General features: G+C 32.6%; 2 protein-coding genes across 3 annotated transcripts; one reads left to right on the top strand and one right to left on the bottom strand.

The window, feature by feature from the left end:
* Positions 1 to 8,604: 8,604 nt before the first annotated feature.
* Positions 8,605 to 11,128, top strand: LOC114278853 (bidirectional sugar transporter SWEET15). Its single transcript, XM_028220989.2, has 6 exons — positions 8,605 to 8,656; positions 9,576 to 9,612; positions 9,705 to 9,915; positions 10,006 to 10,167; positions 10,272 to 10,391; positions 10,789 to 11,128. The coding sequence occupies exons 1-6, from the start codon at positions 8,605 to 8,607 to the stop codon at positions 11,098 to 11,100; spliced, it is 894 nt and encodes a 297-aa protein (XP_028076790.2). The 3' UTR covers positions 11,101 to 11,128.
* Positions 11,129 to 12,973: 1,845 nt separating this feature from the next.
* On the bottom strand, positions 12,974 to 17,592 carry LOC114278869 (serine/threonine-protein kinase PBS1). 2 transcript variants are annotated; one of them, XM_028221027.2, is made up of 6 exons: positions 16,940 to 17,555; positions 15,890 to 16,098; positions 15,454 to 15,643; positions 14,210 to 14,601; positions 13,958 to 14,053; positions 12,974 to 13,832 (listed from the first exon to the last, which is right to left on the bottom strand). In XM_028221027.2, the coding sequence occupies exons 1-6, from the start codon at positions 17,058 to 17,060 to the stop codon at positions 13,323 to 13,325; spliced, it is 1,518 nt and encodes a 505-aa protein (XP_028076828.2). In that variant the 5' UTR covers positions 17,061 to 17,555; the 3' UTR covers positions 12,974 to 13,322. The 2 variants fall into 2 exon arrangements, with proteins under 2 accessions (XP_028076828.2, XP_028076829.1); XM_028221028.2 differs by lacking the exon at positions 13,958 to 14,053 and having other exon boundaries at positions 16,940 to 17,592.
* Positions 17,593 to 18,316: the final 724 nt, after the last annotated feature.

Below are 18,316 nucleotides of genomic sequence, written 5' to 3'. Positions count from 1 at the left end.
AGGGACACTTGAATTTTCCTCTACATGTCTTGCGTTAGTTGGTTGATGAGTGTTCATTCGATCCAAAAAGGATGTTGCCCATCTTTCCATTGTGTTCATTAACTGCTGTCTCATAGCATCTACTAGGCCACCCCATGGATTTATTGGCTGAGTAGATGGAACAGTGGATGGTCCAATTCCTTGGCTTTGTCCAATATTATGAACATGTGGTACTTGTTCCGAAGTACTGGTCTGTTCGACCATAGGTTCTGATGAAATAGGCGTTTTCACAGGATGTGTTATTACATTATCCTCTGGATTAGGCATTTCTATCTCTCCTTCCACGCCTTCTTCCAAACGTTCATTTTCTCCTTATCTCCTACGTCTAGCCATTTCAATTAGTCCTACTAGGCGTACCAAAAATATATGTTGGCTTTTTGGCTTTCAAAGGTTATTTTTGTAATTTTGAGCGTGCCAGTAAGGATCAATCAGTTCTTACAGAATATTAATTGCCAACCAATTATCAGACGATTGTGTTTTAGTTCTTTCAGCCTCAATGAAGATGACTTTTACTGGTGGCTTTGTTTAGGAGAATTAAGCAAACAATGATTAAATGAAGAACAATTGTAGTATTTCATTAAGCAAAATGAAAGACTTACAAAGATCCAAATCAGCCTCGTAAAGGTTTACAGCAACAAGCTACTTGAAAACTACTCCTATGAACGAAATGTAGTGCAGGAATTTGAAGTACAAAAATGTAAAGAACAAGAAATATAAAAACTGGAAGGAAAAATAAAGTAGATAAAATTGATTTTTGGATCTGAGTCTGGGGGCACTTTCTGGGGCCTTCCCTGCTATTTATACTTCTCACTGAAAACCGTCAAACTGTACTTCTAACCGTCGAACTGCCCCTCCATGATCGCTGATCATGTTGCCTTATAGTTAACTCCACTATGCCAATATCTGCAATTAGGCTTCCCTCCTAATTTTGAATTTAAATATAAGTAACCGTTGAAGCCACTTCATTTTGCATCTCTTTGTTGATCCAGTGCTACGCAGATCTTATAAGAACCAATACTAACTGCCATGTGTACGATTACGATCGAAGGTTTGAATTGTTTTCCCGCATTGCCCTTATCTTGCCACGTGCCGAACTGCGATTGGCTTATACAAAATATGTAGCCAACAATAGTAAATAATTTATAAAAAAATATTGAATTAGCCATTTGTACATTCTTTAATATCCAATCCAACCATTCACAAAAATGCAAACAAAAGAATTAACAAATACTAAATCTTTAAGCTTTTACTGAAATAAAATTATTAACAAAATGTAATCTGAAAACTAAAGTCTTGATACCAAAGTAAAACCGTCATCCCATGTTTATCAAGTAGAGTTAAAATAAAAAAAGTTGAAAATGACGTAAACATCTGTTGTAGCTATATAGGCGTAGTAATAGTAAAACTTAATTCAAGCACATATGAGTGGCAAACTAACAACTTATTACTTTGTCAATATCTATTGTCAAACTTGAAATATTTAAGAAAAAATAAACAATTAAGCAAATCAACTGAACTTTGTACTCTATCAATTTCATTATATATTTTAATATGAAAAACTGTCGGTCGGTTTCGATTTGATTTGGTGTACAAAGTGTCTAAACTGGTACCGAACAGAAAGTCAAAAAAAATTAATTTTAAAAACTACAAAAATCGATTTATATTAAAAACCGACCAAATAAAACCGGTTTGGTTCGATTCAACTGGTTTAATTGGTTTTTTTAAAATTTTTCTTATATTCCTACTCACATGATTAGATAAATTACAAATATTTTAAAACAAAAGTTGTTTGACCTCTAAATTATTAATTCCAATTTATGGTGTTAAATTTACATATATACCAACAAGTTTATCGACAAAATAAATCAATGAAACAATCAACAAGTTTATATAAACCAATGAGTTTATATATACTAGTATTCATTATGGACGTATCGTTTTTTCTTATAAATGCACTTAATATAACTTGTTTTGGCTTAAAACAACCTAACCACAGAATTAATTATATGGCCTAGAGTTGTATTCAATTTCTAATAATGAATTAAAATTTCTTCCACTTTCAATCTAGCACTGGGAAACTTCTAACCAAATTTAGAAAAGTATATATAGCGATATAGGTGGGGGTGCTCATGCAAAGAATATACATATATGTCTTTAATTTTGCCTAGTTTGTGGTGGATTGAAATGTCTCTTGCTTGCACGATATTCAAAAATTTAAAATACAGAATTTATATATATAAAATGACATAGCTGTATTGAAACTTATCATTAAATAAAGTATTCATAAAAAATATCAATATCATTACTCTAGTAGAGAATTTTGTGTACAAATTCTATAATCATAGTATTTTGCACAACAAAAAGGACCCATTTTTTAATAAGAAGTAGCTTGTCTGCATTTGGCACCTATCCGCTTCTTGGACTTTGGTGGTCCCATTCCAAAACCCAACTCAATAATTCAAAATGGTTATCTTGTAAAGTTTAATTAGATAATGATAGATATATTAATAATGGATAATGTTTCGAAGCAAATGTGATTTAATTAAATTATATGTTTATAGTTAATCAATCAATTTAATTATTTTTATGAATAATCAAATTAAAAAACTCTACAAGATATATAATTTGAATCCTTGAAGTAAATCCCTTAGGACCCACCAAGACCCAACAGGAGCCAAGTTGCTCTTTTTTTAATGAATAATGTTATATGTACTAATTAATATACTAACTAGTATACTAACAGATAATGTGGCATAATTTTAGAAGTTTTGAATATTTGTACTTTATATAATAAATGAAGTTAATAATAATAATATAATACTAGTTGATACACTAATGTGTACATTAATTAATGTATGTAGTACCACCATTTTTTAATATTCGGTTTCAATAATTTTCATTTGTTCCTTAGCTTGGTCAAGGTGCTAATAATTTAACACTATATCAAGCCTAAGCTGTCCATATATCGCAAAAATCGTGTTCATTGTCCACATTCTATCTCCTCCATATCCTTCCATTTGTGGCAAACACGAACATGAGAGATGATAATTTATATGGTCCCTCATTTTGAGGTGTGTCCATTTGCCGTTGCTTAGAGTTTAATTTGTATGTATGAAATCATTGTGATGCATTTGTGACAATATTATTAAGGAAAAATTACATGATAGTTGTTGTTTGGGGAAATAATTATAAAAAGATAGAAAATATTATAAATATTGATAATTAAAATTAATTTTTTTTATTTATATATAATAATTTTTTAAAATTACCTTTGAATAGTAATTTTCCCTATTATTAACGACAATGAATAATTATACAATGATCTAAGTATATGTTTTTTAATGTTTTAAAGATTATCATGATTAACTTGTCTGAAAAAAAGATTATCATGATTAACAATTACTGGGAGACAACGTTGACAAATGCAAATTCTCGAATTAAATGTCAAATATCCACCAAGTCTCCATGCCACGATTCAATATAAACTAATCAAAAACAAAATGACCCATTAAATCACTAATCATCCAATGGATGCATCCATAGAAGTTGTAATATATGCGGAAAAAAGAAATGGGATTGCTAAAAAGATGTGGCTTTTGAATCTCTTAGAATTTTGGTGATATTCAATTCAATTCAAACCAATTAGTAATAGAGAGACGGATCTCAAGATTTTATGAATCAAATTTAAGTAATTTGGAGAAATGGTATAATATAAATCTCTAACAATAGCTACATCATTTGTATGTATGGTCCTGCATGGATATGCCTAATAGGTTTGGTATAAACCACTTCGTTTGGTGTAATTTATTATAAATTAAAATTTGATATGAAAAAATGAGAAATCAAAAAAAATTTTATTTAGTTTTTAGATAATTAGTTTTTTTAAATTATTTAAAATATTTCACCAAAAAACCTATAAGTAAAGTTAACACCAAACAACTCTACATAGATTTTCAAAATAAAAAAATAAATAAAATTGTTGGAAATGGTTATAAATTCTGGGTAAAACTAGAATTTTTTCCTAAGTACGGTCTATTTTTTAAGTGGGCCCCGAGTGTCGATTTACTCGGGTCAAAGTGGTAACGCGTTCTATGCCGCGTTGTGATTCACGTGGTATATTTGGTTGCTCAAAACCATTACCGAGTGAATGGGAAATTGAAGCCAAAGTGTGCTCCATGGAAATGGAGTTTTGGTGGAAATTCCTTAAGGTTGTAAATTGGCTTGTCCCACATTGATTTGGTGGGAAGTTTTGAAAGGGTTTATAAGGCTTGGGTTAGATACTTGGGGTGTGCCCCATGGGGTACCCAAGTGTTTTAGAGGGAGAGGTTATAGGCAAGATGGGCTAGACCCATTAGACCCAAAAATCACCACGCGCGCGCCGCCGCCGCCGTCCGTCCGGTCGGGCTTCTAATCTTTTTGGGCCAAAAACATTTAAATTTAATTTTATTTTTTATTAAAATAAAATCCAGAATTCAAATTAAACTGGTTTGGATTTATTGTTCATCCAAACAGGGCCCTTCCCGTTTTCAAACAGAATTAAACTGGTTTGGATTTATTACTCATCCAAACAGAGCCCTTCCCGTTTTTATCTGTTTGAATTATTAACCCAACAGACTCAAAATCTGTTTAAATTCGAAACTAACAGGTTTTATACCTGTTCAATTCAAAACCAAGAGCCACATTTACATCTATAAATAGACTAGCCTCCCATTTGGATTAAACTCGAATTTTTGTACTCCATCCTCTGCTTTAAATCTCTTCATTTTGCTGCATTTTATTTCTGAAAGAAAGAGTATAAACACTTTGTGTGCTCGACGAACGATTAAATTGTAGTGCTGCTTTTATTCGTTGATAAGATCATTTTATTCTGGGAGATAGACGTCCAAATTCTGAAAGCACCGTGGAGAGAACGAATCTGTCTTAAGGACATAGTGTCAAACAATGGACTTGATCAGAAAATAATTCGAACAAATTAAATCAAGTAAGTTATTTAATTTATTTTTTCAGTGTTGTTTTTATTTATTAAAATCAGATTTAAATTTTATTTTTTGTAACAAAATAAAATCTGTTTTTATTTATTTATTTTTATTTCGAGTTTGATTTTTGTAATCAAACAAATTCTCTCATTTTCCTTATTTCTTTATATTCTTGTTGTTGTTTTGTACACAACAGAATTTAATCTTTTTAAATACAGTGAAGATTGTCCAACAATTTATAAACAACTCAAATAGACTACAGCAAACTGCTCAGATGTAGAAGTGTGCCCCATGTTTATTATGATTGGTTGAAGATGTGAAACTTTACAATTTCGTATTAGGTGATTATGAAACATGAGGGGATATAATAATATATGATTGTTCAAGGGTATGGCCACGTAATGCCCTAGATTAAGAAATAATTTTTCCAACTGTAGAGCTAAATAGGAAGAGATTGAACTTTGGCCCTCTTCATTTCATATATTTGAGGAAGATTCCCATTACATACTTAATGGTTATGAAATAAGAATATAAAATTATAATTATTTAAAATTGAAAAAAACATTACACTCACTATTAAATGATATAATAGAATCTATCCATTATAAATTTGTAATGGCGAGGATTATATTCCGAAGAAATTAGGCTCAAAGACTCAGATGGTACATTTTATACACTAGCCATGTAATGAAATTGAGAATATAAATAACCGACACAGAATGAAGGGGCTACGTATAGAAAGAACAAGTGTGAAACTGTGTAGGCTCCACGTAGCATTCCAATTCACAGACGGATTCACAATTTTGAAAAACAAACAAGAGAGAATAACAACATCGTTATTGTTAGTATGTCATTGTTTTTTGTCGTACATTTATACTTAACTGCTCAAAATCAGGGTTTCAAGAATAAGATAATTACACTGTGTTTGGTTGGGGGATTTGGGGAGGGATTTGAAAAGGGAAAATGAAAAGTTATGTGAAACTAGGTGAAATATAGATATATTTTATTCAAATTTCACATACCTTTTTCATTTCTCTTTTCAAATCTCTCCTTAAATCTTCCAACCAAATACAGTATTAAAGACTCTCCATACCTTTTAACACGCACTCTTGTACTCAACCTTACATAAATACCAAAAAACTAAAAGAAGAAACAAGAGAGAGAGAGAGAGAGAGATGTAAAAGGGGACAGATTAGGGGGGTGACGAGGGTAGGGGTTGTGTTTGGATTTCTTGTTATAGAGAGAAACGGCTAAAAGGGTTTTTATGCGGGAATGGTCACGTGAACGAGGCTTTTTTGCTGTATTGCTTTCAAGCTGTAATGCGAGTAATGATCTTGAAGTATTAATTCACATTATGTAGGTGTTTGGTATATATTACAAAAATATATATTTTTTTTTGTATATATATATATATATTTATTTAGATCACATCAATCAATATTTATTAACATCTATTAATATCTCATTTCTACTTTTCTACTTACTTTTTCTACTTTTTTACATATTTTTTTTATAAAAAAATAAAAAAATATACTTATTTAGAACATCTCAAATAACCTCTATTTATTTTTTCATATTTATTTTGATGTCCATTAAAAATATTGTAAAAAGAATGAGACACACTATTTGGGCTAATAAAAAACACATTGATATTACCCGTCTTTATTTGAAGATTATTAAATAATTTTTTACAATTCCACCTTAACATATTACATGTCTTTATTTCAAGATTATTAAATTTTTTTTAGAATTTCATTTTCTTAAAAGAAAATAAAAATGTCATAGAGGTATTACATCACATCAATTATGAGTTAGATCTTATTTGGCATGATCTAATATTAATACACTTTTTCATCTTTTTAGTTTTTCTGAGTCATATAACTTCTCTATTTTTTATACATTTTTTCACAAAAAATTAAAAGGTGCACTTATTTAAAAATTGACGTGGTGTTGTATAATTCTTTCATTTCAAATTAAAATAATTATTGTGTGAGTGATTTTCTGACCACACTGCAATCTTAGTGTCCAGCTGGAGAACACCGGCAGAATAGATGGCACCTGACTAACCTGCAATAGAAAGAGAAGACTCCGGTGGTGGTTCGCCACTCGGGGGTACTCCGATGATCAAGTCAGTACTCAATATCTCTCAAAGATAATCAATAGTGTTAAACTCACTAGCTTGAGTATAAAAAGACATACCTTAGACCCATGGGGTGCCTTTCTTTTATAGCCAACTCAATCCTAGTCTCAATGGAAGCCTAACTCCAATAGACTCAAGATTACTGCTAATCTTGGACTCCCAATAGGATCAGGATAAACTGTCTAAGAGTCTCATCTTTACCCAAACTGAAGTCTCCTCCTATTCTAGGACTCTTGTTTTTTATCCGCTTATCTCGAATTTCGATATCTTCGAAAATAACCTCGGCCTAACCGAGATGACCTCGGCATAACGACCAGGACACGTGGCACCTCGGCTGACACGTCGGCGTCGCCTTATCACGTGTTGGTACTCAGAAAATATATCCCCACAACTATTATTATGATTGAGATAGATCCAGGATTTTAACAAACACATATAATAATAAAAGAAGTTTTAGAATAAAATGTGATCTAAAATATCATTTTTTTTTCCTGACATAAAAGAGAAAAATGAGTTGAAAATATATATAAATGAATATTTTTTCATGTTGATTTATAAAAGATAATAATGATAAGACAATTTATGTATTAAAATGAGACTTCTTTAAATTGCATTCAACGTTCTTTCATATTATTAAAAATATATATGATAATAATATAAAATTAGAGCTTATAATCAATACTAGTTTTGATAAATTAATTTCTTTTGTTATATTTTTTGTATAATTTTATATTTTGATTTAATATTTCATAAATATGGAACTTCACTTATATTAACTTAAAAATGACTACCACTTAAAAAAAAAAAAAAAAAAAAAAAAAAAAAAAAAAAAAAAAAAAAAAAAAAACGTATAGCTTCTATAAATAAGGGCCTTATAATTTCACATTGAGGCTTTCGGGGTTGTGAACGTCTAGGGACCTAGATAAATGCTTAGAGAAATATCCAGATTTGTATATGAATAGTGTAGGTTTACCTTTCATGATGTGAGACCACAGCCGAATAAATTTTGGCCATTAAATATAAATTCTGGACATAATTCTGAATTTTTGGTTTTTTTCTTTCTCTGAGAATGTAGAATTGTTATTTGGGTATGTAGCAAACGACACGCGATAGGAGAGGCAAGTGAGATTGAGAATGGCTTCAAGTTGGGTGAATGATTTTATCGTACGCCACCTACTAAGCCTCCACTTATCATGCAACAAGGATGAGTTCAATGCGCACACTCTCTCCTCTTCTTGGTCTCCTATATAAATTCCTTCTATATAACCCCGCCATTTCTATACCCTTCCTTCCCTTCTCCACCTGCATGAGATCCTGGGATTTCTCGGGAATCAAAAAGCTAGGGTTTCTTCTGAGACTCCTTCAATTTTGAGCACACATACAGAGAGAGAGAGAGAGAGAGAGAGAGAGAGAGAGAGAGAGAGAGCGAGAAAGAGTTTGATTGAAGAGATGGAAATATTTGGTGTTCACCACCCACTGGTGTTTACATTTGGTATCTTGGGTAAATGTTGAAATGTTATCACCACCTCATAGATTGAGTTTTTGTCCTCCTTCATTCTCATCATTTTCAGATAATCGGGAACCTAGTATCTAGGTAGAGGTCTTTTGAACGCACTCCAAAATAGTCCACTCAAGGTTTAAAGATCATTAATCTCTAAGCCTGCGAACCCTAAAAAGAGATTTGAACCCTCATCAGCAATGAGGGAGCATACCCACTTACCAACTCGGATAGCCTCTCAGGAGTCTTCTTCTTCTTCTCTTCTTTTTTTGGTGTGTGTGTGTGTGTGTGGGTGGGTAATCACTGTTAGTCATGAAGGGGGCCTAGTACCCATAAATCCAGTTCTGGTTTTAAATTATCTAGTTTACCCTGCTATGCTCTCCTACTAGTCGAATAAGTATTGTTTGGCACTTGTAATTGTATTGATCCTCCCTAGTTCTTTACTTAAATAGTCACATATCAAACTTCTTTCTAAATTCAATTGATGTACCTCAATTGCCATCATATTCAGCCTAATACATCAATTAATCCTTTTTTTATTTCTAACTAATTTACAGTTCAATTTTGGGTATGTATATATGCAATTATGCATTTCTATATGCACACGTGTTTGAACTTACATGCTTACCCGTGACCTTTCAACCTTTTATCATGTTATTTTTACTTTAATATAACTTATGTTATGTGATTTTGCATGATCAACCTTTCCCGTATCAGACTAAGTAAACTGTTTTGCTTTAATAATTAAAGTAAATGATTGTGTGTAATATCATAATCAAGTTATATGTAACATGTAAAATTTTGTTAGGTGTTATTTTTGGGCATGTTAATTAAATCTTGTGTACACATTTGAGCCACTTTACTTTTTTGTCATATGGGAATCACTAACCAAAGGTTTCCTTTTGGATTGAATGTGTTTTAGGTAACATTGTTTCAATCTTTGTGTACCTTGCTCCATTGTAAGTTTCTCATGACCTTTGACTTCATGCTTCAATTGTTTATCACTCTTGAAAATTTGCGTATGATTCAATTGTTTTCATTTTGGTTACAGGCCAACATTTATCGAAATATGTAGAAAAAAATCAACTTTAGGGTTTCAATCCCTACCATATGTGGTAGCTCTATTTAGTGCCACGCTTTGGATGTACTATGCATTACTCAAACCAGATGCAATCCCTCTCATCTCGATTAACTCATTTGGATGCATCGTAGAGACAATTTACATCATCATTTTCCTTGCTTATGCATCCAAAAAGGCTAAGGTAAATTTACATAAGATTAGGGTTCATTGCAAAGTACTCGAACAATTTTTTGTAATCTTCTATGTTTTAAGGATGAATTTTGGATTACAGAACCACACAGCCAAGCTACTTGCTTCTATGAATGTGGGACTCTTCTCAGTGATCCTTCTCATTACACAACTTCTAATTAAAGAGTCATTTCGCGTCTCTGTCATTGGATGGATTTGTGTAGCCATTTCTGTGATCGTTTTTGCAGCACCTCTAAGCATTGTGGTGAGAACACGTCAACATAAAATTATGAACACCCTCCTTTATGTAAAGTTAGTGTCAAAATATTATTTCTCTCTAATAATTTTTCCCTTTCTTGCTCCTCTCAGTTTCATGTTGTCAAAACTCGGAGTGTTGAGTTCATGCCATTTACTTTATCGTTCTTCCTTACATTAAGTGCAATTATGTGGTTCGGTTATGGCCTACTAAAAAAGGACTGGTGTATTGCGGTGAGTGATCTTTATAGAAAACTTTATATTTCCTTTGCAAACATATATACTCATTTCGTCTCAAAATATTAGTTACTTATTTCATTTTTCATTGTCTCAAAATATTGGTCTATTTTTAAAAATCAAGGACTAAAATAATATGAGTTTCTTATTTTGTCATTCTTTTAAATTCATTAACAACACAAAAAAGTACAATTATGACACTTGATGTTCCTAAAAAAATATACTATCAAAGGGTAATTTTGAAAATTTAATATTTTTAAAGTGCAATAATTGTACTATCAAAAAAAAATTAAATTTTCCAAAAAAGACTATTAATTTGAGACGGATGGAGTATAACACATTAATCATTTATCCCCATTAATTGTTCCTTTTTATGTATTTTTGCAATATGTAGCTCCCAAACATATTTGGTTTCTTATTGGGGCTGCTTCAAATGCTTCTATATGGAATATATAGAAATGCTAAGGAAGTTGTGAAGGAGATAAAATTGCCGGAACACATTATCAGCATTGTGATGTTGGGAACCTCTGAAGTACATCCTGTAGATGCTCAAATGCCTAGTGATGATGATAACGATGGGGAAGAAGGTGAGAAGCATGATCAAACAGATCATAACCATGAGAAAAGTGTGGATTTAGCCACGCATGAACGCAGCCAACCAAATATGCAGCTTGATTCGTCAGTGCTTGTCATGTGTGCAGCTTGATTTGCATTTTTCATGCACTCGGCTCCATTTACATGATATTACATTCTCTCTCGTCTCTCTCTGGTATATCTAATCTTCACTTGTAACTCCTAAGGTGTGTTGTAACGCCAATCAATGTTATTTTTTTCCTTTTTTTTCTTTATGGCAATCAATGGTTTATTCTTCAAAATCTAAATGGGGTTGAGGTGTAACCAAATCCAAACTTATTTAATGAAAGGAGCTACGTAAGATTGGAGTGATGACGACATCTTAGGTGGCCCAACTCAAATAATCCGAGTTCAGCCCATAAACTTTCAGTGCCTTTTCTTTTGTTGGGACTAACTTCAACTTTACAATTTTAAATTTGGTTTGGGCCCAAATTATAATTCGTAAAGTGTCTTATAACTTGAGTTTGTTAAGATATAAAATCATATATAATAAATATAATTACACATAAAATTTTGATTATTTTTACACAATTCATTAAATAATTCTGCAATTTTTTTATTATATTTCATTAAATCACAACTCAAACCAATTTTCAATATTTCATGTTTGCAATTTCTTGAGATATTTAGCTTTTTGTTTTTTTTGTTTTTTTGTTTTTTTTTCAAATGGTACAATACATTGGTTTAAAGTAGGGGTGCAACTTGGGCGGACTCAACCCGAGCAACTCAAACTCATCCTGAATTTTTTAGGGTTTGGACAAGATATTTTTAAATTTAGTACGGGCTTAGACAAAGACATCAAACAACCCGAGCAATCCGAAACCCGAATTATACATATATAGATATATAAAAATATTAAATATATATATATATATATATAAATTATTAGGCATTACATAATATTAAAATAATTTAAATTATTAAATCATATTGAATATATATTATATATACAAATAATATAAAATCTTACTCTCTTTTTTTTTCACTCATAAATTGTAAAGACTACTATAACGACATCTCTCTTACATTATATAAATTATTTGTTTTGATGGTATTAATGATTCTCTCTATATATGTATATATATATATATATATATATAATGTAAATAGAGTCAAATTTTAATAATTTAATAATATAGCTGTAAAAAAAAAAAAAATTACACTTTGGTCAATTCGGGCAAATCAGGGTTAACTCGAGTCGGGCTTGGACATGCAACCTAGAGTTACAATTCGGGGTTCGGCGGGCCTGGATAGATTTCTGCACAACTTGGGCTGGGGTTGGACAACCTCCCAACCCGTCCAAACTCGCCCGAGTTGCACCCCTAGTTTAATGTAACTCAATGCTAAACGTCAAGATACATATTTTGTTAAATTTGGACAATTGAGCCTAACTCAAACTATTTGCGGTAAACTCAAGCTTAGACTTGAACAAATCATTTTTAGCTATAGAAATGGGGCTCGAGCCGAATTTCAAAAAACTTCTTCCTATTTTAAAATGAGTTTGATTGGACTCTCAAATTCCCCTGACATCCTTTAGAATCAGAGTCCAAAGTACGATTGGATGCCAAGGAAGGGACTCTGATCTACCATGAAACAGAGATCCCAAATTCCAATCCACTGGCATGATGATTTACAATAGTCAAAAGTGTAGTTTTTGGTGGCAACTTGGAGGCAAGAAAAGGTTATTATGCTACGAATCGTTGAGAAGAAAACTCTAAACTAAGACAGCACAAAAAACAAAAATCACAAGTATATGAGAAGAAAACTAGAATGGAGCTGACATATACAATGAAAAGCACAAGGAAAGTGTGATTGACCATAGCAATTGAACTAAAAGAGTAAATCTGAACTATTGATCATAGTCATATTAAAGTTATAGCTGAATACACAACATAACCAACAATGCTCCATTACCAAAAATCACAATTAGTAGTAACCAACACCAGTTTACACCTGATATCCACCGTGTGTATTATACCAATACCAATTTATAACATGACCCAATTTTTGAATACATCATAATCTTCTGCTCTTGTTCTTCTAATAGAAATATACACTACTTGCTTGTATTCTTTCTTGTGTTCCAGAAAATAAAAGAAAAATGGAATTTAAGAAGTACACATTTCAGCCCCAAGTCTCTTCCCATGAGCCTCAACTCTCACTCTTGCTGTGGGACAAAAAACAAAAAAAATCTAGGTTGCACCTTTTAAAAAGCTCACTTCCAGGAGGAAAAAAGTTCACTTCTGCTGTTTCTTCACTCCCAAAATGAACCGAGGTAGAAGATGGAACCCAACGTTATACATTTGAGCATTGCCCATCAGTGCCATCGAAACCACCTTGAGCATTTTCGCGTCTTTTTACTAGCCAATTCTCTCCCCACATTTTGGCCTCGGCAACAGCACGTTCCCTATCCAAGTCCCTATTATTTAACATCCTTGCAGTTTCTTTTGGAGAGTCTTCCTTTTCGAATCCTTCAAAATCCCACTTGAGCCCAGACCCACAGCCTTTATCGTTCCTTAATATCCTTCCGCCTCTCTCATCTTTGGTTCTTTTCTCATCCTTATCCCCGGGGAACCTATAGCTATGCCCCGGTGGAGCAGTAGCATTAGGGTCATACGCTTGGTTTGCCAGATAAGATATGGCGGTGACCACATCTCTGATGAGAGGACGGGCGGCAGCTTGTTCTTGGATGCACATGGACGCCACGGCTAGAGCTTGGTACAGAGCCCGCATTGGATACTGACCCTTCAATCGTGGGTCTGCCAGTTTTGCAAATTTTCTACGGTCGTTGAACAGGGGACGAGCCTGCAATTATGTGAGCCTTCCCAACAGTTAATTATATGCAAGTATTACAATAGCCAACGATAGCCGGACAAATTGGGTTTGACAATTACTTTTTAACAGAAAAAAGTCTAGTAAGGAAAACAAACCCATAAAAAATTTGACTTCTTTGTATTGTTTTGTCTTCGGTGAATTTTTTTTTTTTTTAAATGTTCACTTTTTAGATACTTCTGGACTAAAGAGACCTGAAAAGTAAAAAAAATTGACACAAACTTAATATGTCACTAAAGACAAAAAGTTACCAATCTGACAATAACCTACACGATATAATTTTTTTTTTTAGATTCATACTACAAGATATAATTAGGGTAAATGAAACTCTAGGATAACTAAGTGATTACCCATGAGACAAGGTTCTGTGCTCCATGGGGTAGGGTGCTGTCAATGGCTTTGCGTCCAGTAATAAGCTCCAAGAAAACTACTCCGAAACTGTAAACGTCAGATTTCACAGTCAGTTGTCCAGTCATGGCATACTCAGGAGCACAATAACCGTAGGTTCCCATGACCCTGGTGGAAACGTGCGACTTGTCTCCTGTAGGACCAAGCTTTGCAAGCCCGAAATCAGATAGCTTTGGGTGATATCTTTCATCCAATAAAATGTTTGATGACTTGAAATCCCTATAGATTACTGGAGGGTTTGCTTTGTCGTGGAGGTATTCCAAACCTTTTGCTGCTCCAGCTGCTATTGTCATCCTTGTGTTCCAATCTAGTGGTTCTTTGTCCGGTGGAAGATCTGCACAAATATAATTTCAAATTTTTAAAGACAATTTATAAACAGCTGCTCTTAGATGAGTAATACAAGGGGCAAAAATAATGCCGCATTGAAATCTGTATGGAGTCCCATTGAATATCACCTGATCCATCCAAGCTGCAGCTACTCTAAATTTTACAAGAATCCACTCATTCTCGTTCATTTATTTTTTTATTTTTAGTTGTTTGAGATACTCATGAAATGTTGCAAGAACCCTACCGACAGATATATAAACACCAACCCACCAAAATACCAAGTTAAAGGCCCACTGGATTCTTGAATTTTATTTCTTGTGATCTCATCTTTCCTAATATTCCTTGTGTTTAATCACAGCTAAACTTCATCCTTTCCAATTTGCACACTAGCATGCTTCATCATTCACTTTAATATGTTAACCCTACTTCGCCCGATATGTGAGGCTAGCAGGTGGTCTTACATATCTCTAGATATCATCGAAGGTGGGGGGTTCAAGGGGTTCCTCGTTATCAAAACAGTATAGACTTCATTTTTACAGCCAAAACACATACTTCAAGCACTACTGAACTCTTCGGAGGTTTCTATAATGCCACAATGGTAACTTGCAGTTCATATAATTTAATAAAAACAATGTCCAATTAGTACACATTAATGTGCATTTGGGAGGCGAAAGATTGGATACACGCCTAACCTTTGGCATTGTGCACAAAGTGGTTGCCCCGAGACTTAAACCCATAACCTCAAGGTTATTAGACCAAGATTTTACTATTGAACCAATGGTCATATAATTTAATAAAATAATAAAAAGACAGAAAACTCTGACTCCTATAAACAGAATAATAAGTAGTGAGTGGTTACCATGAAGGTGATCTTCCAAAGATCCAAAGGGCATGAATTCATAGACAAGAAGTCGTTGTTCCCCATCAGCACAATACCCAATCAAACTAACGAGATTAGGATGATGTAGAAGGCTGAGCATGAGCACCTCCACGAGAAATTCCCTATTACCCTGAAGCCCATTTTTGTCCAATTGTTTGACAGCAACAGCCTGAAAAAGAATATAACCATTCTCATAAAATCCGGTCAGTACAGTTTTGGTTCAAATTGAATCTAAATCCAAATGATGCAATCTATGGTAGATGAATCGAAAGATTTTCTTCTAAAGCATTGAACTGAAATTTATAAAGAAAAAAAATCTTCTAAAGCTTTGGAAATGATGACACACTAAAAAAATTATCGTAGTCTAACTTGCAGTAATAAAGGTCACAAATCGAGAAAGAAAGGAAGAATTTACCTGGCCTGTGCTTTCAAGCCGCCCTTTGTATACACACCCAAATCCACCTTCCCCTAAGAAACACTCTGGTGTAAAATTCTTTGTTGCAGCAGCAAGCTCACGGAAAGTGAATGTTTGTGCAGCAATATTAACATCAGGAGCCTCCTTTGGACCCCCCAATGACTCCTTCCTCATCCCCACATTGTTTCTTGATTTCAGTCTGTCTCCTCCTGCAAATTCAATTAAGAAATCATGAAGTACCAGTAGCCATTGTTGTCAAATTAGGAATCAAATCATGAATCATTTTGTTAAAATAGTGAATCGTGAATTATATCGAATCATAAATTGTAAGACTTACTTTATTTAACGTAATATATAAGTTTATATACAAAATGAAATAAATATTAATAAAACTGAATTGTATATATGTACACTTAATTGATCTACACTAAATGAAATTGAATCACAATGAATTGTAGCGAATTCAATCAATTTATGATTGAACAACACTAATCCAAGTGTGAATTGTATGATTCTAACAACTATGCCAGTAACAAGTAAACCAAGCCTAAAGACTTGAACATCATGGACACACTGTGATTCTAAAAAGTCATTAGCTTTGTTGCATTGGCGCACAAGTTCAAATTAATATTAAAGAAAAACAAAAAATAAATAGATAAGAATTGAGATCCTCTTGAATTGCATTAACATGTGAAAACCGAAGCGCACCCCATTGAGCCTATAGAGTGTCACTAAAGTGAATCAACTCTGAACCTTGGACATTATATATTGGATCAACAAAACAAGTAAAACTCTTTAATCCTCAAAATTCTCAATCGGATCAATCCGAACAATAAAATTGATTCTAGAAGTATCATTCAATTGCATTTGCATAAACATAAACATAAACATAAACATAAACATAAAAGAAAACAAAAAACTGACAAGTGCAACAAGTCAAAATTATCAAGTTGACCAAGAAGAAAACATGATCAATCAGATCAGAGTAGTAAAAAATCAACCAAAGTCATTCACAAAACTATTAATTAATGAAACAGAGAAGAGACTAACCAGAAGATAATTTAGATATGTTGGAGGGGAGAGTTGGGTGGATTTCATTGCGATGATCTCTTTGTTTATCGGGATTGAGCTGTTTCTCTTCCTTGGAATCAAAACAAGGAAAACAACCCATTTATCTCTCTCCCTCAAAATCAAAGATTTCTTCAAACCCTTCTCTTCTCTTCTCTTCTCTTCTCTTGAAGTTGTCCGATTCACACAAAATAGATCAGATTTTCAAATTCCAGCACTCACCACATCAAACATGCATCCAAACCACAATCCACAAGTTGAAGAAAACCACAACAAATCCAAATAATGGAGGAGGTGGATTATTGTGACAGCCGGCTTTGGGTTTGCTTTAGCTTTGGCTTTGGATTTTCAAAAACATCAGATGAGCCTGTGTCTTTTACATGTGTACTTCTATTATATATGTGTGTTCACACTATATAACTTTGACCAAAACACTATGCATCTTCAACAGCTAGTGTTGAGTTAGAAATAGATATTTACACACGTATATTTGTGAGAGAGACAGAGAACAGAGAACAGAGAACAGAGACAGAGACAGTTGTTTGTGTAGACGCGTGAGGAGGCGGAATGAGCGGAGCATACGAGAAGGGAGGGAGAGGGACTGAATGGGACCGATTCAGTTTTTTATTCACTTCATTTCCACACCGTACCCGTTACGATTATGTAATATATTATGAAAGTTTAATTTAATAATGTTTTTTTAAAAAAAAATTGAAATAAATTACACCTGTTTGTAATAATTTTATTCTGTTTTTTTTTTTATTATGTAACTTAATCTAATTAATAGTTTTTTTTTAAAAAAAATATTGGACTAAAATAATGGGATACAATAGCGTATTTATTCACCCTAAAATAAGAGTTTATTGTCTAATTTCATATGACTAATTATGGGAAAATTATCATTCAGCTGGGGTTTTTTAATTTTTTTATATATTACTAAAAAAAATTATGATTTTAATTATTAATATTTGTAATATTTATTATCTTTTTATAAAATATTTTTTGACAATTGTCTAATTCCCCCATTAATTATCTTTTAAATAGACTATTTTACTTTTGAATTTCGTTTAATTTTTTAACTGCGATTATTAACATAATATAAAAATTAAATGATATAATTGAAATTATATAAACCAACTTGCCACAAGAAATTCTACAAGAATTACGAGTATAATACATGTAAATGTTAGAGTTGGTGTTGATGTCTCGTTTTTTAGATTTTTCCAAAATATCCTTATAGTAGTTACGTAAGCAGTTATGCCCTAAATTCAATAAGATTTTTTTTTTTTTCAAATCTCTCAACTTTTGATTTTTCTAAATTTATTTTAATATCTAAATTTTGAATTCAATTATACAATT

This window comes from Camellia sinensis, chromosome 5 (genome assembly GCF_055761805.1).
Source record: "Camellia sinensis isolate YWXY chromosome 5, ASM5576180v1, whole genome shotgun sequence".
Taxonomy (NCBI): Eukaryota; Viridiplantae; Streptophyta; class Magnoliopsida; order Ericales; family Theaceae; genus Camellia; species Camellia sinensis.
The sequence above is the reverse complement of the archived record's forward strand: the minus strand, read 5'-3'. Positions and strand labels throughout refer to the sequence as shown.